Below are 23,027 nucleotides of genomic sequence, written 5' to 3'. Positions count from 1 at the left end.
AGAGTCTGGAACTGGAGCCCAGTTCTTCCTTCTCTAAATCTGGTCCACTTTCTGTTATGTTACCCATACTTCTCCACTAGCAGGCTCTTAGTCCATTGCTCTATTTATGTTTACACTATTGATAAAGGGCTCCCCACATTTCTCTGTATGAATCCTGGCTCTACTGCATGATAGCTGTGCAAACCTTTACAATTAACTTATGAGTAATAAATCTCTATTTTTATGATGAGGAAACTGAAGCAAAGCAAAAACTTAGACTAAACTGTATGAAATTGTTGCTATTTGACAAACTTTGCCCTATAAAAATGACAATTTTAAGTGATCTAACTTAACTCAATAAAATGTTTTTAAGCATTATCAATGTAAGATGTTCAACACCATCTGAACCATGTTTTAGCGTAGTCCTAGATAACAAAATATTTCCATACATGAAATTCAAAGAAAATATAATTTTAGATTTTTTTTAGAGTAGAAGAATATGGATTTTAAATCTTTTATGGTTATTTTGACCAATATAGTCAAAGTACATATTTCTTTTTTTTTAAGATTTTATTTATTTATTTGACAGACAGAGATCACAAGCAGGCAGAGAGAGAGAGGGGGAAGCAGGCTCCCTGCTGAGCAGAGAGCCCAATGCAGGGCTCGATCCCAGGACCCTGAGATCATGACCTGAGCCGAAGGCAGAGGCTTTAACCCACTGAGCCAGGCGCCCTGCCAAAGTACATATTTCAAAGTTTTAGTTCTTAGAAATAATCTTGTGTATATTTAATATAAAACAAAACTCTTATGTGTGCAAGCTTTTACTTTATTTTTTCTTATTCTTTTCCTTCTATCTTTTATTAAGAGCTTCCTTATGAAAGAGGTCAATTTGAGCAAGCTATTCCTTACTAGGAAAGAAGACCTGAAAAAATACAAATGATGAATGATTTCCCCACCGTTTCAGTTATTGTTGTTAGTTTTACCAAGATACAAGAAATTTTTTTTTTCTTTTAACACTTGTATAACAGATGTTTCCAAGATTCCAAAGTCTTTGGAATATAAATTAGTCACTGATGATTGTATCCTAAGAGATTTCTCCTTAGCAACCAAGCTTTAGTTTTTATTTTGTTGATGTAATATACAATAAAATATATATATTTTCTGACTCAAATTAATATACCATATTTTCATAGAATGCATATAGGAAGCAATTGCCAGTTTGTGAAAAGTGACCATTATAAGCCTTAGATAATATTATTTCCAATTCACTGTTCATTTAAATACCATTCCCCATGAAAATATTTAATGTTGCACAGCCATTGAACCCATTTTAGAACTGAGGACCAGCTAGAAATTAAGTATTCATTAATCAATTTATAATTTTCCTCAGATTTAATGAACTAATAGACATGAATTATTTTGTCTTCTGAGAGGAAGTAGAAAGTTTTGTTTTAGAAATGGTGCTAATGAAACACAAATACCTCAATATTTTGTTGAAAATTCAATGTGGGTGCCTATACAGTGAAGTGAGAAGGATTTAAGAGTTACTTCAGTTTTATAAGGAATCAGTTGATTGATCTTACCTGATCATGTATATGGCTTGATCCACCATGGCACAGTTCATTTCCAGTGTTTGTAGAAATTGAATCACTTCCTGTGATGGTTTGGATTTGTTGGCTAGAATGGGATTGATGACAATGTGGAGAGTGGATGATCCGAGGTTCTTGGACAATGTGATGATGGCATTGGATCTGTGGATAGTATTCCTAAAACACACATACACGTCAAAATAGCCACTGAGAATACAAATTACTAATTGAGAAAAACCCACTGAAAACATTTGTAAAAATTTAATGTGTTCTTTCACAAGGTAACTCAATCCCTAGGATTTGTAGTTTTAGTATATGGTATATTATTTTTTTCAAAGTATTTCATTGGGAGAAATTTTATTGAATATATATATATATATATATATATATATTTTTTTTTTTTTGATCAGGTGGCTGTGACCATCCAAATACTTGCCTAAATTCTAAATTGGCCAGAGAATTGCATGTTCTGATTAAATTAATATTCCAGTTACACTTAACACTAAGACTACAATGAATATTAATTAATCTTTGGTGATTCAACAGGCACTTCAGCATCTAATTTCATAACAATACTATCATACTGAAGATATAGATTGATATAAAATTAGATAATAATATAATGCAGTTATTTTCAATATCAGGAAGCTTATTAGAATCACAGTGGGGGCAGACAAAATTCTTATGCTTATGAAAATCAAGCACAAATTAAGAGGAAAGATTAGAAAACAGTGACTGAAGCTTCAGATCTAGAAAACGGGGATCCTAACTAATTCTACCACTTACTCTATGATTTTGGGAAACTATGCAATCTTTATGAGCCTTAGTTTTCTCATTTGCAAATATGGAGATAACATGTGTCTCATTGGGTTGCTGTGAGGAGTAAATGAGCTAATGTTTATAAAGTGCCTATTAAAAAGTAGGTGGGTAATAAACATTTATTATTATATTATTATTTTATTATCATGAATCATCATCCACCCCACTAATTTTGCAGGTGGCAAAAACAAACAAACAACAACCAAAAAAAAAAAAAAAACCCTAAGGTCCAGAGAGGTAAGATGTTTTACTTATAATGACATGACTAATTCTTGGAAAAACTGTGATTGGAATTGATAATTTCTGGCTCAAATTTCTTTCAGAACATAAAGCTGACTTTTTACAGCCCTCAAAATAGTCTGGAACTTGTTTTTAAACTAAATATTTACTATCTGCTTGTTCATTTGTCTTGGTTTTCTTTTTTCTGATAAAGTATAGGTCAAAGAATAATAAAGGATATTTTAAAATATCCTTTAAAGACTATATATCCTTTAAAGAATAATAAAGGTTTTTTCAGGTTTGAGGATTTCAGGTATATTTCAATTTCCTAAATTATTTTGTTATTATTCTACTTTAATAACAGGCATCTGAAAGATAGTGTTCAAAAAAAATTCTCTATTTTGAATCAGAATGTTACATTCAGGGGTGCCTGGGTGGCCCAGTCATTATGTAGACACACACCTTTGGCCCAGGTCATGGTCCCAGGGTCTTGAGATTGAGCCCCACATCAGGCTCCCTGCTCAGCGAGAAAACCATTTCTCCCTGTTCCACTCCCCCTGCTTGTGATCCCTCTCTCACTGTCAAATAAATAAATAAATAAATAGATAGATAATATTTTTTTAAAAAGAACACATCTATGCACATATATTTAGCTTTGGAAGTATAAATTGAATCCTCTATTTCCTTTTGACAGTGGAAAGCTGACATGCATTAATAAAGTAAAGCACTTCAAATCTTATATTTCTTTTAATATGGCGCAATTTCAAACTATATTAAATGAAAAAAGCAAGGTACATAAGAGATAATATGCTATGCTCCCTTTTATATAACATTTTAAAATATATACATATGTGTATATTTACAAATATATACAACTTCTTTTAAATGCATAGAGCAAAAATCTTTTAAGGGTGACTGCCCATGGGAAGAGGAACTGAAAGACAAGAGGGTTAGGATAGAGAAGGTTTGGGTTTTTTTGTTTTTTGTTTTACTACTGTATATATTTTTATTCTTTTTTTATATACTTTTTAGACCTTTTTATACTTTTTATGCTTTGAGATTTTTAACATGTATACAAATTATCTTATGTGTACCAAATTATTTTGAAAGAAAAAGATATAAAGAAACATATTTTACAAATAGAAACCATCTTAGTAGTAATTGATAATAAAGGTCATAGAATCTGTTCATAGAATCATTTTCTCCAGGATCTTTTCAAATATGATGCACTTTATATGCTAACACTAAGATCTGTACAGTTTAGAAGTCAGACTGTGTACTATCAGCTATTTTGGTACAAATTGTATGGGTGAATGTTCTTTTATGTTACAAAATACCCTCATACACTGGATTAGAATAAAGTCAGAATGATAGGTTAAGAAAACCTTCACCCAGTGGGGAACTTGTACACTACTGCAATAGAATTCCTCCTGAAAAAAAAAATTACTGTCTTTAAAAAGCAAGTTAGGAGACACTTGGAAAGACATATCAATGTAGGACAATAAACAAAACAAAACTAATTTCTCAATCATCTTTCTTTATTAATATATCTAGTTGACTCTTAAATAGAATGCTGACAGTCTCTCCATCTGGGGTGTCTTGTGGTTTTGCTGAGCCTATCTGGCCTCTGAACCACTCATAGTATCACTGAAGACTTAGCAGATTTTCAGTTTCAATTATCATACCTGATTACTAAAATTATTGTTCTAAAGCATGATATTCATATATTACTCATATTTTTGATGTGTACCACAAGGTAGATTTCTAATGTATAAAAATCAAACATTTCTGAATAATCATATATTTTGTTTTCTTTGATAGAGAAAAAAATATACAGAGTACAGTTCATAAGAACTACATAATTATCTTGCAACTGGCACCAATTTACCACCTTTTCATGACAAAGACCTCTGTTTTGGGCAGGTCTTATCTCCTAAGAGCTAGTCCTACTTGAACTAGTCTCATATAACATTAATTACTTCATGTCCTACTGCATCTCTATCACCGAGGAAACTCAACTAGGTCAAGGCAATTGTAGTTTGTTCCATATGCGTGGTTCCTTTTATTCTGGGTAGTCTCTCATGGCAGTCCCCAAACTCCCAAATCATTTAAGGCACTAATAAAAAAAAGTGTACATAAAAAGGTAAATATTGAAATTAATGGTAAGTAACTGTATTGTTCTTTCAAAGGAATTCTTCTTTAACTGTTCCATATGTATAGCAATAAGAATGTACAGGATATTCAGCATTTTCCTCTAGGAGCCAAGATTTAAAAAATTATTTATCCTTTTTGAGACAAGAAATTAAAAAGAGCATGAAATGATGTGTCTCAAAAATTTCTTACTTTTTAAAATATGTCAGATTTATTGTTTTGTCAGTCTAGTTGGATAAAGGACAGATGTTATAATTTCTTTTTAAGATTTTATTTATTTGACAGACAGAGATCACAAGTAGGCAGAGAGGCAGGCAGATAGAGAGTGAGAGAAGGAAGCAGGCTCCCTGCTGAGCAGAGAGCTCAATGTGGGACTAGATCCCAGGACCCTGAGATCATGACCTGAGCCGAAAGCAGCGGCTTAACCCACTGAGCCACCCAGGCGCCCCAGATGTTATAATTTGATAGCTTGAGGAAAGTGCCCCTTAAAGAACTGACATATTTGATAAAATTTTTCTATTTGGAATCATAATGTCCAGAAATATTCTGTTATTCTTCTGAAAGATATGTGTTCAATACATACCATACCAAGCCTTCTAATATATCCAACTTTCTAAGTAGACCAGAGTCTTAAAGGTCTGGATTTTTATTATTCTGAGAGTTTACACTATTTTATTTTTAATAAGCATCAGATAAGTAATAATGTATTAGTTCCTATGAATCTGATAACAACTGCTTGTAAATACTCATAAAAATAAGATATGTTCTTATTCCAAGAAAATGTAAAAGAATTTAACATACTTTAATATTTCAATTGCATATGAGAAAAAATGACTTTGTGATAAAAATTTATTTGGTATTATTTAACTGCCTGTTATAGGTTAAATTTTGTCCCCCCCAAAAAATGCAAATGTTAAAGTCCTAATCCTTAGTACCTCAGAAAGTGACCTTGTTTAGAAACTGGAGCTGCTCCTTTGTTTTCCCCTTGAAACAAGGCTTTTATAGAAGTAAGACATTAAAATGAGGTAATTAGAATGGGTCCTAATGAAATATGACTGGTATTGTCATGAAAAGGGAAAATTTGGACACAGAGACAGACTTGCGCAGAGAGAAGTTGACATGAAGACAAGAAGGATGCCATGTGAAGATAAAGGATTAAAGTTATGCATCTACAAACCAAGGAACACCTGAGACCACAAGAAATTAGGAGATAGGCATAGAAGAGATCCTTCCCTGAAGGTTTCAAAGGGAGCATGGCCCTGACAACACCATGATTTCATACTTCTGACCTCCAGGCCTGTGAGACAATAAATTTGTGTTGTTTTAAGCCAACCAGACTGTGGTACTTTGTTACAGCAGTCCTAAGAAACTAACACACTGCCCCATTTCAAGTATGTCCAAAAGACAAGTCCTAGGCTCTTCTGGGCTGGAAATGTTTGTATCCACTGAGATCAATGTGAAACTTCTGCTGGCTACAGTAACAACCCTGTTTGTAGGTCTAGTATATTTACATGCTATGGAATTACCATTGCCCTGCTACAGTTTTGAATGTTGTAGTTGCTCTCTGAGATGAATTAATGAAATTTTTTAAAATGAGACTTGAACTACAGCTTTCTATACTTTTACAGAATATAGTATTGTACATATCTATTCATATGTAGTGTTCATTTGAAAATTCACTTTATTTTTTTTTGCATTTTTTCAAGTTTTTATTTAAATCCTATCTAGTTAACATGTAGTACAACATTGGTTTCAGTAGTAGAATTTAGTGATTCATCACTCACATGTAACACCCACTGCTCATCACAGCAAATTCTCTCCTTAATGACCATCACCCACTTAGTCTATCCCCTGCCCACCTCCCCTCCATCAATCTTCAGTTTGCTCTTTATAGTTAAGAGTCTCTTATGGTTTCTTTCTCTGTCTTTTTCCCCCTTCCCCTATGTTCATCTGTTTTTCTTCTCAAATTCCACAATTAAGACAAAGTTATAATGTTTTAAATTATAATTTTTGTGAGACCATTTCAAAAGAGACATACAAAGCATTGGGACATTTGTATTAAATTCAGTTTTTACCATTAATTTTGTATGTGACTTGACACATTTTTACTTTAGTTTCCCCTTCAGTAAAACAGGGACAATAATACTTCACATGGATAGAATGAATATGAAAGTGTTAAGGATGATATGAAGGACTTTTAGACATAATAAGGTATTATTATGACTCATAGTGGCCTTGATGGGCACTTGACAATTGAGTGTCATTTTCACTTTATTAAAATGCTGGCAATTCAAAAGTATACACTTAATAAGCTTTAAAACAAATTTTACATACCTGATCCATATTCAGTTTCTCTACTTTTCTTATTGTTTTTTCATAAATAACATTGTTTCCTGGGAAGAAATGGCCTCCTCTTAGGAATGGAGAAAGTGGTTCCTATAAAGACAATAATGACTGTGTTTTTGTCTTTTTTTTTTTTTGAAAGATACCTTTTCAGAGGAACCTTAACTTAAGCAAATATCTAGTCTTTAATAAACTCTGAGTTAGTAGCATATTAGGAATAGAATGAGGACCCAATAAAGTTTTGAAAGATGTAAGGAAATAGTAACAAAGATAGTCTGTTTTCTTAAACAGAGTAATGTGGATCTCTCCTACTACCTTTTACTAGGCCTAACAAAGTATTTCAGGGGAAATAGGAAGGGGCTGAGAAAGATATTTTTCCTTTTTTTAAAAAATAAAGCCTCAAACAGACAACCCCAACGTCATACAAAAATTTCCAGAGGACAGAAAAGAGTTTATTCTGTTCTTAAGGCAAGTTACAGTGAGTTTCCTCTGAGGTAGACAGGCATTAGGTCAACTTCATTTAAATTGAGTTCACTGGCAGGTTTCTTTCTTTGGAAAAGTATTATTGGAGATATGTAAAATAAACAATTCATCACTGAGCTGTAAATTAGGTAAAACTATATTAAAGATTTTTTTCCCTGGAACTTAGCTTTGGTGCCCTTGAAGTGTACAATTCTTACTTGTGATTATAACCAAAGCTAAGGCTGTTGTTACAACATGTGTTTTGAATACTGAGAACAGAGTAGAGTCAGTAAGTGCCAAGGTATCCCCATATAATCAACTAAGTTGATGCAGGATTATCCAAGTGCTTGAAAGATATCAGCCAATGAAATAAAGGCTGGTGACATGTCTAGTATCTGAAAGAAATCAGGGAAGGACTAATAAGGATCAAATCAATAGTTTAAAACAAATGCAGGGGAGCCTGGGTGGCTCTGTCTTCGGCTCAGGTCATGATTCCAGGATCCTGGGATTGAGCCCCGCATTGGGCTCACTGCTGAATGGGAAGCCTGCTTCTCCCTCACCCACTCCCCCTGCTTGTGTCCCCCTCTCTCGCTGTGTCTCTCTTTGTCAAATAAATAAAACCTTTAAAAATAAAATAAAATAAATGGAATACTACTATATTTCCTATCCTTCTTTTAGTTTTCATATGTCTATTTGTATGGGGGAAGTTATGGTTGTTTTACTACAAAGATTAATTGCATTCATTTATTTTTATAATACAGGGTAACAGTACAGAAGGGGATTGACCAAACCTGCTACTAGTTAATGTGTTTAAGACCATTTCAAAATCAAAACATGCTAGCGTTTTTGTCATCTGGTATTGTAAAAACTCTCAAAACAACTGGATGAAAACACTGGTTGTTGAGAATGCAAGACACTCTTAAATCCAAAGCTATTTACTTCTTATATTCAAGTTTGAATAAAGAGTGCTTTAACTCGGGACACCTGGGTGGCTCAGTTGGTTAAGCAGCTGCCTTCAGCTCAGGTCATGATCCCAGCGTCCTGGGATTGAGTCCCACATCGGGCTCCTTGCTCCACAGGGAGCCTGCTTCTCCCTCTGACTCTGCCTTCCACTCTGTCTGCCTGTGCTCGCTCCCGCTCGCTCTCTCTGACAAATAAATAAATAAAATCTTTAAAAAAGAGTGCTTTAACTAAATGTTCCTGGAATATTTTGGTGAAACAAATATGCAATTGATTAAATTTGGCTAGCTGATGAATTTTTAAATCTAAAGGTAGATATATTTAGAAGGATTCTCCTAGAAGCTCTTTTGTGTTTTTATGTCTTTGTAAAACATTAAAAAAGACTTTTTGTAGTTATTTGCAATTGTATAACACATGTTTGAGAGCTTACTATGCACAATATGCTTTGCTATGTTTTTTTGACCATTTTTACTGAGATATTTAATACTTACAGTTATATATAAGTCTAGCATTACAATAGCTTCAAATTGTAACACTATAGTCATTATACCTATTTAATGATATCAACATACTTTAGCTTAGTACATATTTTTGGTAATAGTAAAGATTAAAAATACAAAAGGTGACGACTGAAATATGCACATTTATGTAAATGTAGGCTGTATATCAATGATCTGTTTTTTAGAAAGTGGCTACATTTTCTTACAAAAAATACATTTCTTTTTCTCATTTTCTGCTTTGCTATTTTGAAATTCTTTTTTTATTATATTCAGTTAGCCAACATATAGTACATCATAAGTTTTTGTTGTAGTGTTCAATGATTCATTAGTTGTGTATAACAACCAGTGCTGAGTTTTATAAGGAATGAATCACACTTAGCTTATTACCAAGAACACTGAATATTGATCAGTATTCACCAAACTGTAGCCAGCAGCCTATTTTTATATTGTCCTCAAGCTAAGAATGATATTTAGATTTTTAAAGAACTACAAGTACAAAGATGGCCAAAACCTTATGGTGACAGAAAAGCCTAAAATATTTACTATATTGCCCTTTACAGGACATTTTTTTTGATCCCCAGTGTAGATAATATATGAACATAAACATCTGGGATACAAGGTAGAAAGAAGCTAACCCCTGTAAAAGGTACAGAGAAATAAGTTATGGAATGGAATTCAGAAGAGGAAAAATTGAATTCCATCTGGCAGTGTTCAGGTTAAGTTATTTGGATCAAGTGGCATTTGAGAGAAGATTAAAGTGGGCCTTGAATATGAGGAAATGGAAGAAAATGGTACTCCAAATGAAGTAAACAAAATAACTCACGAAACCAAGCCTGTGAAAGTGTAAATTACATGTAAGGGACACAAATGAGTCCTTGAATGCTTTTAAGAATGGACTGAGGTGAATATAAATCTACTTCAGGGAGATTTGTTGGAGAAACAAAAATGTACAGGTAAGGAGACCAGTTAAGAGACTATCTTAAATCACGAAGGACAGTACTTTCCAAAGATGACTCTAAGATCTTAAATCTGAGAAATCTACTACATAGCTGATGGTGTCAAAAACAAAAACAAGGAAAGTTGAGACACACTGAATTTTATGCGCTCCTGGTAAAAATCTAGGTCTGATTCATGTTTTTATTCCTTATAACATTTAGTAAATATGTAGTGCATAGCAACCCCTTAAACATGTATTAAATTACTGCGAAGAGTTAGCAAAGGGACTTTTACCAAAATGCACAGGAAGGCATTCAGGTTATAAATGTCCAGCACACACATGAGTGGAGATTTCATGGCTACAGTTCTAGTTCTAGATTTCAGAATCATATGCTTAGAAGTTCCTGTTAAAATCATGCAATTGCTGAAAAGCCAAGTGAATATCAAAGACATAACTATATAAGTCTTAAGGGATATGAGAATCAGAAGAGAAAAATGACATAAAATCAAGAGAAGAAGAATTTCCATAAAGCAGTGGAGGGGTGAGTGACAGTAAAAACACTTCAGAGAACATTTTTCCATTTCTTTGTGTCTCCCTCAATTTCTTTCATGAGTACTTTATAGTTTTCTGAGTATAGATTCTGTGTCTCTTTGGTTAGGTTTATTCCTAGGTATCTCATGGTTTTGGATGCAATTATAAATGGGATTGACTCCTTAATTTCTCTTTCTTCTGTCTTGCTGTTGGTGTAGAGAAATGCAACTGATTTCTGTGCATTGATTTTATATCCTGACACTTTACTGAATTCCTGTATAAGTTCTAGCAGTTTTGGAGTGGAGTCTTTTGGGTTTTCCACATATAGTATCATATCATCTGCAAAGAGTGATAATTTGACTTCTTCTTTGCCGATTTGGATGCCTTTAATTTCCTTTTGTTGTCTGATTGCTGAGGCTAGGACCTCTAGTACTATGTTGAATAGCAGTGGTGATAATGGACATCCCTGCCATGTTCCTGACCTTAGCGGAAAAGCTTTCAGTTTTTCTCCATTGAGAATGATATTTGCGGTGGGTTTTTCATAGATGGCTTTGATGATATTGAGGTATGTGCCCTCTATCCCTACACTTTGAAGAGTTTTGATCAGGAAGGGATGCTGTACTTTGTCAAATGCTTTTTCAGCATCTATTGAGAGTATCATATGGTTCTTGTTCTTTCTTTTATTGATGTGTTGTATCACATTGATTTGCGGATGTTGAACCAACCTTGCAGCCCTGGAATAAATCCCACTTGGTCGTGGTGAATAATCTTTTTAATGTACTGTTGAATCCTATTGGCTAGTATTTTGTTGAGTATTTTCGCATCTGTGTTCATCAAGGATATCGGTCTATAGCTCTCTTTTTTGGTGGGATCCTTGTCTGGTTTTGGGATCAAGGTGATGCTGGCCTCATAAAATGAGTCTGGAAGTTTTCCTTCCATTTCTATTTTTTGGAACAGTTTCAGGAGAATAGGAATTAGTTCTTCTTTAAATGTTTGGTAGAATTCCCCCGGGAAGCCGTCTGGCCCTGGGCTTTTGTTTGTTTGGAGATTTTTAATGACTGTTTCAATCTCCTTACTGGTTATGGGTCTGTTCAGGCTTTCTATTTCTTCCTGGTTCAGTTGTGGTAGTTTATATGTTTCTAGGAATGCATCCATTTCTTCCAGATTGTCAAATTTATTGCCGTAGAGTTGCTCATAGTATGTTCTTATAATAGTTTGTATTTCTTTGGTGTTAGTTGTGATCTCTCCTCTTTCATTCATGATTTTATTAATTTGGGTCCTTTCTCTTTTCTTTTTGATAAGTCGGGCCAGGGGTTTATCAATTTTATTAATTCTTTCAAAGAACCAGCTCCTAGTTTCGTTGATTTGTTCTATTGTTTTTTTGGTTTCTATTTCATTGATTTCTGCTCTGATCTTTATGATTTCTCTTCTCCTGCTGGGCTTAGGGTTTCTTTCTTGTTCTTTCTCCAGCTCCTTTAGGTGTAGGGTTAGGTTGTGTACCTGAGACCTTTCTTGTTTCTTGAGAAAGGCTTGTACCGCTATATATTTGCCTCTCAGGATTGCCTTTGTTGTGTCCCACAGATTTTGAAGACACAAAGAAATGGAAAAATGTTCCATGCTCCTGGATTGGAAGAATAAATATTGTGAAAATGTCTATGCTACCTAAAGCAATCTACACATTTAATGCAATTCCTATCAAAGTGCCATCCATCTTTTTCAAAGAAATGGAACAAATAATGCTAAAATTTATATGGAACCAGAAAAGACCTCGAATAGCCAAAGGGATATTGAAAAAGAAAGCCAACGTTGGTGGCATCACAATTCCGGACTTCAAGCTCTATTACAAAGCTGTCATCATCAAGACAGCATGGTACTGGCACAAAAACAGACACATAGATCAATGGAACAGAATAGAGAGCCCAGAAATAGACCCTCAAATCTATGGTCAACTAATCTTCAACAAAGCAGGAAAGAATGTCCAATGGAAAAAAGACAGCCTCTTCAATAAATGGTGCTGGGAAAATTGGACAGCCACATGCAGAAAAATGAAATTGGACCATTTCCTTACACCACACACAAAAATAGACTCAAAATGGATGAAGGACCTCAATGTGCGAAAGGAATCCATCAAAATCCTTGAGGAGAACACAGGCAACAACCTCTTCGACCTCTGCCGCAGCAACATCTTCCTAGGAACAACGCCAAAGGCAAGGGAAGCAAGGGAAAAAATGAACTATTGGGATTTCATCAAGATCAAAAGCTTTTGCACAGCAAAGGAAACAGTTAACAAAATCAAAAGACAACTGACAGAATGGGAGAAGATATTTGCAAACAACATATCAGATAAAGGACTAGTGTCCAGAATCTATAAAGAACTTAGCAAACTCAACACCCAAAGAACAAATAATCCAATCAAGAAATGGGCAGAGGACATGAACAGACATTTCTGCAAAGAAGACATCCAGATGGCCAACAGACACATGAAAAAGTGCTCCATATCTTTTGGCATCAGGGAAATACAATTCAAAACCACAATGAGATATCACCTCACACCAGTCAGAATGGCTAAAATCAACAAGTCAGGAAATGACAGATGCTGGCGAGGATGCGGAGAAAGGGGAACCCTCCTACACTGTTGGTGGGAATGCAAGCTGGTGCAGCCACTCTGGAAAACAGCATGGAGGTTCCTCAAAATGTTGAAAATAGAACTGCCCTATGACCCAGCAATTGCACTATTGGGTATTTACCCTAAAGATACAAATGTAGTGATCCAAAGGGGCACATGTACCCGAATGTTTATAGCAGCAATGTCCACAATAGCCAAACTATGGAAAGAACCTAGATGTCCATCAACAGATGAATGGGTCAAGAAGATGTGGTATATATACACAATGGAATACTATGCAGCCATCAAAAGAAATGAAATCTTGCCATTTGCGACAACATGGATGGAACTAGAGCGTATCATGCTTAGCGAAATAAGTCAAGCAGAGAAAGACAACTATCATATGATCTCCCTGATATGAGGAAGTGGTGATGCAACATGGGGGCTTAAGTGGGTAGGAGAAGAATAAATGAAACAAGATGGGATTGGGAGGGAGACAAACCATAAGTGACTCTTAATCTCACAAAACAAACTGAGGGTTGCTGGGGGGAGGGGGTTTGGGAGAAGGGGGTGGGATTATGGACATTGGGGAGGGTATGTGCTTTGGTGAGTGCTGTGAAGTGTGTAAACCTGGTGATTCACAGACCTGTACCCCTGGGGATAAAAATATATGTTTATAAAAAATAAAAAATTAAAAAAAAAAAACAAAAAACACTTCACACTTCAGAGATGTCAACAGATGAGAATTCTAAAGTGGATTTGATTCGGACTACTATAGAGCCATTGGATCTGACTACTGAAATTAGTGAAAGAAGGATAATGGAAAAAAAAAAAATTCTAGAGTCATAAACCCTGTATTCAACTCTGCCTCTATCACCCACCTGCTGTGGAAATGTAGGAAAGTCATTTACCTTCTCTGAGGCTTAGTTTTCTTATCACAGAGATAGTAACGCAGAATACTTTATACTGGGGCACCTGGGTGGCTCAGTGGGTTAAACCTCTGCCTTTGGCTCGGGTCATGATCCCAGGTCTTGGGATTTAGCCCCACATTGGGCTCTCTGCTTCACAGGGAGCCTGCTTCCTCCTCTCTCTCTGCCTGCCTCTCTGCCTGCTTGTGATCTCTCTCTGTCAAATAAATAAATAAAATCTTAAAAAAGAATACTTCATACCAAGCAAAAAAAAACGTATTTTAAACTACATTTAATCTGTGATTTTAATGTACAAATGATACTGGTTTTTAATAATATAATACTTTAACTCTGTACTGCATTTTAAAAAGTTAATGAAAACCTTGTTTGAACTATTCTAAGATGTCAAGATAAAGTATATACAAAAATAGGCTTATTGAAGGCAAGGACTGTATTCATCTTGAATACGCAATAGTAAATGAACAGATGACTGGATGAGGAGAGATGATATGAATATTTATCTTAAGGATTTAAGTACCCTCTAACAGGGGAAAACAGAGCAAAAGAAAATTTCTCTCTGTTCACTATAAATGCTGAATCATCATTATTTTTAAGAAGAAAAATGGTTTGGGTCCTAACAGTGTCGATTCTCTCCTAAATGTGTGTTTGACTTATTATTTTAAATGACTTACTGAAAAAAATTCCAAATTTAGGGAGCTATTTTTCCCCAAAATGTTCAAAGAAGTAAAACCAAATTTTAGTATATATGAATATATCATTCTTAGTAAAACAGTTCACCAAAATAAATTTAATTACAAGTCTTAGATTTTTCACAAATGAGCTGTTAGACAGCTTTACTATTTTGGCAGCTTATTTTTTTTTAATCTGTACATTTGAATTGGTGCCAGAGCCACCCTAAAAATTAGTAGGTGTCTTCAAAGATAGTTGATTTTATCATTTTAATTGTTACTTTTAGAACCTCTGGCTGTAGTTCTCACATCTAACAAAGTACATAATCCCCAGCATCTACTTTGCTGTTCCCAGGCCATGAAACCTTGTTGGAGAAACTTAAAAAAAATATTTGCTGATTTGACTCAGTACAAATGCAAGTTATCTAAATTTAAGAGCACCTCTAACCTTCATGGTCATAGTTGTATTTATCAAATTCTCTGTAACTGTGGTTGCAATTTTCTGTTCAATTTCCTCAATCCCCTATGGTCACATTCCTTCATTCTCCTTCTTATTGAGAAAACAAAGACCTATTCAATGAGATTCCTTCATCTTCCTACCTGAAAAGCCTCTCTTCAATTTCTGCTCCTTCCATCTCATTACCAAGAAAGACAAACTCCTCCTTTTATACTGAAGTCACTTCTCTATACCTGGAATCCTATCCCCTCTTGTTTCTTCCACAATTGTGTCCATTTGTCCCCTTGCCCTGTGGCATCTTTAGTCTTACTACTGGTTCTTTTTCCTCTGCCTGTAAATCTCTCAGATCGCCAGGATTTTGTTTTCTCCTTTAGATACCATCCTATCTGCTTCTTTTGAGCAATATCCTTCTTAGAAGAGTAATCCTCTTTTATTTCCTCCACGTCTTGATCTATTCACCCATTAACTTTGCACATCTGGGTTTTGCTTCCAAAATTATAAGGAAACTCTCAAATATCACCATTACTTAATGGTCGAACTCTTTATTCTCAAACCTCATCCTCATCCTCTTTGGCCTTTTGGCTATTTGAGACAGTTGACCACTCCTTTCCCCTATTTGTTTTAGTTACTCTGTGTTCACATTTCTTTCTGACAACTTCTCTGCCCATGAAAGTGGATCATTTCTGTTTCCTTAACAGCATTAAGGAACATGCCTTTCCTTAAATGACTTAAGCTAGGCATTTCTCAAGGTTCTGTGCCTCAACCCTCTCCATTACCCATCAGGTTTTTCATTCGTTCTCACAGCTACAATGACAATTTTCAAAGGAATAACTCCCAATAACTATCTCAAATGTGACATTTCTCTAGGTCATTTTTTATTATTATTAAGTAAGTTCCACACCCAGTGTGGAGCCCAAAGTGGAGCTTGAACTCATGGCCCTGAGATTAAGACTTGAGCTCAGATCAAGATCAGGTACTCACAACTGAGCAACCTAGCTGCCCTCTCCAGGTCTTTTTTTTTTAAGATTTACTTTTTTTTTTTTTTGAAAGAGAGAGAGAACAAGCCAGGGGAGGGGCAGAGGAAGAGGGAGAGAGAGAATCCTGAGTTAAATAAGTCAAGCAGAGAGAGTCAATTATCATATGGTTTCACTTATTTGTGGAGCATAACAAATAGCATGGATGACATGGGGAGATAGAGAGGAGAAGGGAGTTGAGGGAAATTGGAAGGGGAGGTGAACCATGAGAGACTATGGACTCTGAAAAACAATCTGAGGGGTTTGAAGGGGCAGGGGGTGGGAGGTTGGGGGAACCAGGTGGTGGGTATTAGAGAGGGCACGGATTGCATGGAGCACTGGGTGTGGTGCAAAAACAATGAATACTGTTATGGTGAAAATTTTTTAAAAAATTTAAAAAAAGATTTACTTTTTTTTTTGAGAGAGAGAGAGAGAACAAGCAGGGGGAGGGGCAGAGAAAGAGGGAGAGAGAGAATCCTGAAGCAGACTCCCTGCTGGGCATGGAGCTCTACATGGGGCTCAATCCTAGGACCCTGAGATTGTGAACTGAGCCAAAATCAAGAGTCAGCCATTTAACCAACTGAGAAACCCAGGCACCCAACTTTTCTTCTTTTTTTAACACCATATTCAACATAATTTATCAAATCTTTTCAAAAATAAGCCCAGAATAACTCAGAAAAGACAATAATAGATTTGGAGTCAGAAGACCTGAACAAGTCACATTTATTTAAGATTTAGTTTCTTCATTAGTAAAATGATACTAGCAACAATGTTAACTGTAATAATACCTTGAATATCACAGTAAATCCTTCTCTGATTCTCTGAAACAAATGTGTTGTCTCCAACCCCTAGAACTTCAATAAGACTTCATCTGTAATTTTCTTGTGTCATCTATCATACACCCCACCATGTATTTTGCATGGCTATTTGTGGACATATCTTATTTCCCTTGCCAAGAGGAACTGTGAACTCTTTTGTTATGGGAACCATGTCTTGTTTCCTTACCCCCAACCATATGAAGGCTGTACAGTTTCCTGTCCATATCAGGAGTTCCACAACTAGAAAATTAATAAAACTTATTAATATCAATTGGATTCTCTCTACTGGCAGAACAAAAATAGTTTCATCATTTCTAGGTCAAGTTATATACCAGAATGCATGAATACTTTGACTAAAATGACAATAAATGGAGCTAAAGAAGATCACAAGCAATGAAAAATTTAAAAAGGCTGAACAGAGGTAGAAGGAAATCATAATGAGAAGTAGATTGAGATCATTTTAATTACAAGGAGGAGAAGTGAAGATTAGGCAAGCTGGGAGGTGAAAGAGGATAAAGTTGCCATTTAGGAGGCTCAGTTTATTATAAATATTGTAACTAAGCCAGAATCTTCTCCTGGGGAGGGATTTACAAGAACCAACAAAAAGGCATATTCTTAGATAAACAAAATGAGGAATATATTTAAATAGGATATTCAAGCTGCTCTGCAAAATCAGATTATTTTGGTTTACAAAGCATAGAGATTGAAATTTGTTTTATTCCTCAATAATAGAAAGAGTTAAAAGCTTTAAAATAATCATTACCCTCTGCGGGAGGGGGGTCCCTAAGAAACCATTTGCTTCTTTGTAGTTGAACACAGCCATAATAATACGCTTTTACATGGGCAGGCTCAGTGTTACAAATATGTGTTTCCATACATCTAATTTCTCTGCCTTTGTATTACACTGTCACAGGGAATGATGGGGGAAAGTTGGTATGTAGATGAGTCTCTGGATCCTAAATCAACTATATCCTCAACATATCTTTCCCAGATGAGAATTGTTCAATTTCTGTTCCCACTCTGTCACTTTTTAACTAAATGGTTTGAGGCTAGTTAAAAGCTTAAGTTTAAAGATGATTGGACTTTGTTTTGTTCACTGCTCTATCCCTAATTCTTGGAGCGATTTGTAGTACATAGTAGGCAATTGATAAATATTCATTGAATAAATAACTTAACTTCTTTGTGCTTCTGTTTTCTCAACTTTTTAGATTTAAACAGGATAAAATATGTAATTTCTTAGCATGGAGCATATATCCAATAAACATTAATTCTTCCTTTTCTCCGTTAACTTAAGAATAATAATTTATCGGGGCACCTGGGTGGCTCAGTGGGCTAAAGCCTCTGCCTTCAGCTTAGGTCATGATCCCAGGGTCCTCAGATGGAGCCCCACATTGGGCTCTCTACTGGGGGGTGGGTGCTGCTTCCTCCTCTCTCTCTGCCTGCCTCTCTGCTTACTTGTGATCTCTGTCAAATAAATAAATAAAATCTAAAGAAAAATAATAAGAATTTATCCAAAATCACATAAGAATCACTGGCAAAATGTGTTGGAATTTAAATTATTTGATATTTAAAAATTATTCTGTGAATATATGCTAGGTAAACACAGCAACTCACATTATGAAAAAAAAAAAGTGTTATCCAGAACTAATTCTTTGAAACCCAGGGATATCAAATGTAATATGCATCCAAGTACACATATTCCCCAGCTTGTGGGTGAAAGAAAGAAAAAGGAGAACAAGGGAGGAAGAATGGGAAAGGGTAAAGTGGTCATGTCATCTCTCAAGCTCTCTTTATGTCTCCCTTCCCCCAACACACTTTTGAGATTTGTTGTTTAAACATTTGATTCTGCAAAAGAAAGCACAAGCAATTGCTTTAGTGTAATCACATTCAGTTTTGATACTTATAATGGATATGTGAAAACTGAAGCAAGTGTTCAAAATAATCATCCCCACCACCACAGAGCTTACATGCTCATATGTTCACACATGCATATGTACATAACTAACTCCCTTTGTAGCTGAAAGGACATGAGAAAATGATTTTAAAATAAACAAAGAAAGAAGAGGGGAGAACAGATAGCAAAAAAACAGTGCACCCCCACCCATGCACCTGAAGTAATATCAAGTGTGTTACTCTAATTTAATCCTTTGCTTTCCACAGCTAAAGCAAATAATTGATTTTATTTTGTGACAGAGAGGAGGATTCTTTCTTGCAATTGTGGAGAAATAAAATATAGAACAACACAAATAATTGCTGTATTATTATCTGTGGTACACTGTTTCTATTTGTGAAACTTTGTCCTTATAAACCCACAGAACATCCTGTTGCAGCTAAAGAAGGGCTGCATATGGTTTTGCATGTGTGTAGAGGAAAGCTTTTTACTGTAGGAAGTTTTCTTAATTTTCTCCTCAAAATGAGATAGACAATAATATCATAGTTTGCAAAATATAAGGTTATATATCTCAGTAGAAGATATAACTATAATTTTCAAAAGAGCTTATTGCTAGGCACAGAAGTTCATAGCATAGGCAATAAAGGCATGGAGACACTTTTGAACTTTTGATTTTTCATTTTCTTCCTCCTAGCCCATGTCTCAATGGCAAATCTAAATAAACTAAGGACTCCAACCTCTGATGTAATAGCTGATAACTTTTATGTGAAATCTGTGAAAGAACTTTGTCTTTTTTTCCTTTGGTTCAAAGGATACAAAATCCTTTGTAGTATGAAGGTGGTGGTATAGAAGTAGAAAGATTTTATAACCCAAGAATGTCCATGCTGCTTGGAATAGTTGCATCACTAAATCAGAGTATATGGGCACATAGTTGTCTGGAATTAAAAATGACTCTTTAAAATAGTGATTCAAAGGGACACATGCACCCCAGTGTTTATAACAGCAATGTCCACAATTGCCAAACTATGGAAAAAGCCCAGATGTCCATCAGCAGATGAATGGATTAAGAAGATGTGGTACATATATACAATGGAATATTACTCAGCCAGCAAAAGAGTGAAATCTTGCTTTTTGCCATGATATAGATGAAGCTAGAGTGTACTATGCTAAGTGAAATAATTCAGTGAGAGAAAGACAAATACCATATGACTTCACTCCTATGTGGAATTTAAGAAACAAAACAGATGAGCATAGAAGAAGGGAAGGAAAAATATAATAAGATAAAAACAGAGAGGGTGGCAAACCATAAGAGACTCTTAATTAAGAAACAAACATAGTTGCTGGAGGGGAAGGGGGTAAGGGGAAGGAATAATTGGGTAATGGGCACTAAGGAGAGCACTTAATGTAATGAGCACTGGGTGTTATATGCAACTGATAAACCACTAAAAAATTTTAAAAATTAAAAAATAAAATCTTTAAAAATATTTTAAAATGATTTCTAATACTAATGATTAGAAATTAGCTTTAAAACTAGAAGAAACTCCCAATGATCTGATTTTAGGGATCTGGTAACTGAGTCACCCTTCTCGTTTAGGCTATCAACTTCTAAGGAATTATAGGTTGGAACAGGAGTTTGTGTGATATAGCTCACCTGTTCAGGATTTTGTACTATGTATCTCCTAATAGTAGTCTGTGGATATGCACTGACTTTCACTGTTGGTGAATGGAGTTCCTGTAAAGAAAGATAAAAGCTTCATATAATTATAGTTGCTTAATGACCTTGAAGCCATTAATAATAATAGGAAGCAATTTTCAGAGTGAAATTTTAAAATTCATTTGCATAAATGATGACATGAATTTATGGTTCTAGTTAACTTCAGTCTTAGAAACATATATGAAAGCATGTGCTTATGTGTTCAGCACTGTGCTGGGTATTTCTATTAAATACTCATTTCATGATAATTCATTACACATTCCAAGCTATAGCTGATGGAAGTTTCAAAATCTTCATTGCATTGTAATGCCCCCGCAATATTAGAAGAAAATGTAGCTTAATATTTATTATCTTATAATTTTTAAAAATCAAAGAAATACAGAGAGAAAAATGTGCATGTGTGTGTGTGTGTGTGTGTGTGTGTACTTAAACACGTAAATCTTCAGTGTGGTGATGGCAGAGGGCCATAAATAACATTAAAAGTGAGACAAAACATTAGAATAAAGTAATTTGTAAACTTTTGATGGAAAAAGAATCAATATCATTAATATAGAGATTTTATACTTCAATAAGAAAAAGATTCATGCTAATAAAAAAATAAGCAAATGGCATGAACATTTATAAAAGAAAAACAAATGTTTAATAAATAGCAAGAACTATTCAACCAAACTAAGAATCAAATAAACATAACAAAGGTACCATATTTTAACTGGAAATAAATTTCAAATAATAATACTGATGAAGGTACACTAAAAGGAGCACTTTCCTATGGAGAGGGGAAAGATTAATCATCTACAGGCTAAAATATGTAGCTACTAAAATAATGATTTTGAGTAATACAAATTTACATGAAAAAGCTCATAATATTATATAAGGTTAGGTGAGAAATGAAGATATAGAACTGCATATATGGTATGATCTCAATTCTTTATTTGAATGGAAGAAAATGTAAAATGCTAATAATACTATCTGTGGGTAAGAGAAGGGATCATGAGTGATTTTTATTTCTTCTTGTCTACATTTTTTATGGTTCCAAAATTCTCCACAATAAGCATATTTGTATTATCATAAATAACACATTGTAAACCCAGTTTTAAAGCCTTCATTATAAAAAATAACAGCTAATGCAGTTTGCTGCCTGGATTTGAATGTAGTGAATATCTCTGTGATTTAAGTGGGCTTACTTTTCCAAGGTAATCTTGTCTTGGTGATCTTGTAGAGCTCTATTTCTATCACCGTTGTAGCCTTTATCCCACTTATGTTTTGCTGTGTGTGGGATCCATGCTAGTCTGAGAGCTCTTTGAGAATAGTAATTGGATCTAATACATCTTTGTACAATATTTGATACATAGCACTCAGCAATTGTTTGCTAAATATATGCATGACCCTAGGGTTATCTGGGTGGCTCAGTGGCTTAAATGACTGACCTGATTTCCCAGGGTCCTGAGATCCATCCCCACACAGGGCTCCATGCTCAGCAGGGAGTCTACTTCTCTCCCCACCCCGCCCTCCTCCCTACCCACTCCTGCTCTCTGTCTCTCTAAATAAACAAATAAATAAATAAAAGCATGACTCTAGCCGACTCAGCTCTAGGCTAGGCCAAATTGGGAAATGGTAGACAAACTTTTGATAATCTTATTTGTTTGGCATAAGATCAGCTTTTCCTTGCTGTACTAAAGTCTAGAGACCCGTTTTTGTCCCTTTGTTCCCTTACTGTTCAAGCTCATTGGTACCTCATCTGGGCAGGACTGCTTTCTTAGAACACCATCTTTCTCCCTCCTAGCCTCCAAGTGTCACATCCTTTATACTCCTGTCCTATGTAGTAACAAATTTAGGATGTTTTTTATTTTATTTCCTTTGGATTCACTTTTTAATGAATGGTGACTAGCTCATTAAATACATATTTGTTAACATGGTATTCAATTATTATTATAGGTACCTTTTGGAGATATAGTGCCTAAACTCCAGGGTAGTCTTAAACTTGGGGTTATTAAGTTTTAAAAACTAGGGGAACTAGATCCTTGCATATCTTCCAAATCATGTACCTTTCAGAAGGTCTAGTTATAACACTATAAGCTTTTCTCTCTGAATGCAAACTGACAGTGCTATCACTCCCAAAGTCAGGTCCTTGACCAATCCAAGATCTAAGTACTTTATTTGTGGGGCACCTGGGTGGTTCAGTGGGTTAAGCCTCTGCCTTCAGCTCAGGTCATAATCTCAGGGTCCTGGGATCGAGCCCAGCATTGGGCTCTCTGCTCAGTGGGGACCCTGCTTCCGCCTCTCTCTGCCTGCCTCTCTGTCTACTTGTTATCTCTCTTTCTCTGTCAAATAAATAAAATCTTTAAGTACTTTACTTGTGCTAAACTCAAGGAACCTAAAATATATATTTTATAATATAATATAATAATATAATATAATATAATATAATATAATTAATATAAT

The 23,027-nt window shown here is 35.0% G+C and overlaps 1 protein-coding gene across 5 annotated transcripts in view; it reads right to left on the bottom strand.

The window, feature by feature from the left end:
* Positions 1-23,027, bottom strand: part of POF1B (POF1B actin binding protein) — a gene marked incomplete at its 3' end in the record, with an annotated part of 113,429 nt that overhangs the window by 74,984 nt on the left and 15,418 nt on the right. For 3 of the 5 annotated variants that reach the window (XM_082715975.1, XM_082715976.1, XM_082715974.1), the window contains exons 4-6: positions 20,523-20,603; positions 7,092-7,193; positions 1,563-1,745 (exon numbers count right to left, since the gene is read on the bottom strand). In XM_082715975.1, the coding sequence (XP_082572101.1) occupies positions 1,563-1,745; positions 7,092-7,193; positions 20,523-20,603 (366 nt within the window). The remainder of the gene's footprint in view (positions 1-1,562; positions 1,746-7,091; positions 7,194-20,522; positions 20,604-23,027) is intronic. The other 2 variants (XM_082715977.1, XM_082715978.1) reach the window with 2 other exon arrangements.

Source organism: Mustela nivalis, assembly GCF_964662115.1.
Source record: "Mustela nivalis genome assembly, chromosome: X".
Taxonomy (NCBI): domain Eukaryota; kingdom Metazoa; phylum Chordata; class Mammalia; order Carnivora; family Mustelidae; genus Mustela; species Mustela nivalis.
Note: the sequence above shows the minus strand (reverse complement) of the source record. Positions and strands in the feature narration are given on the sequence as shown.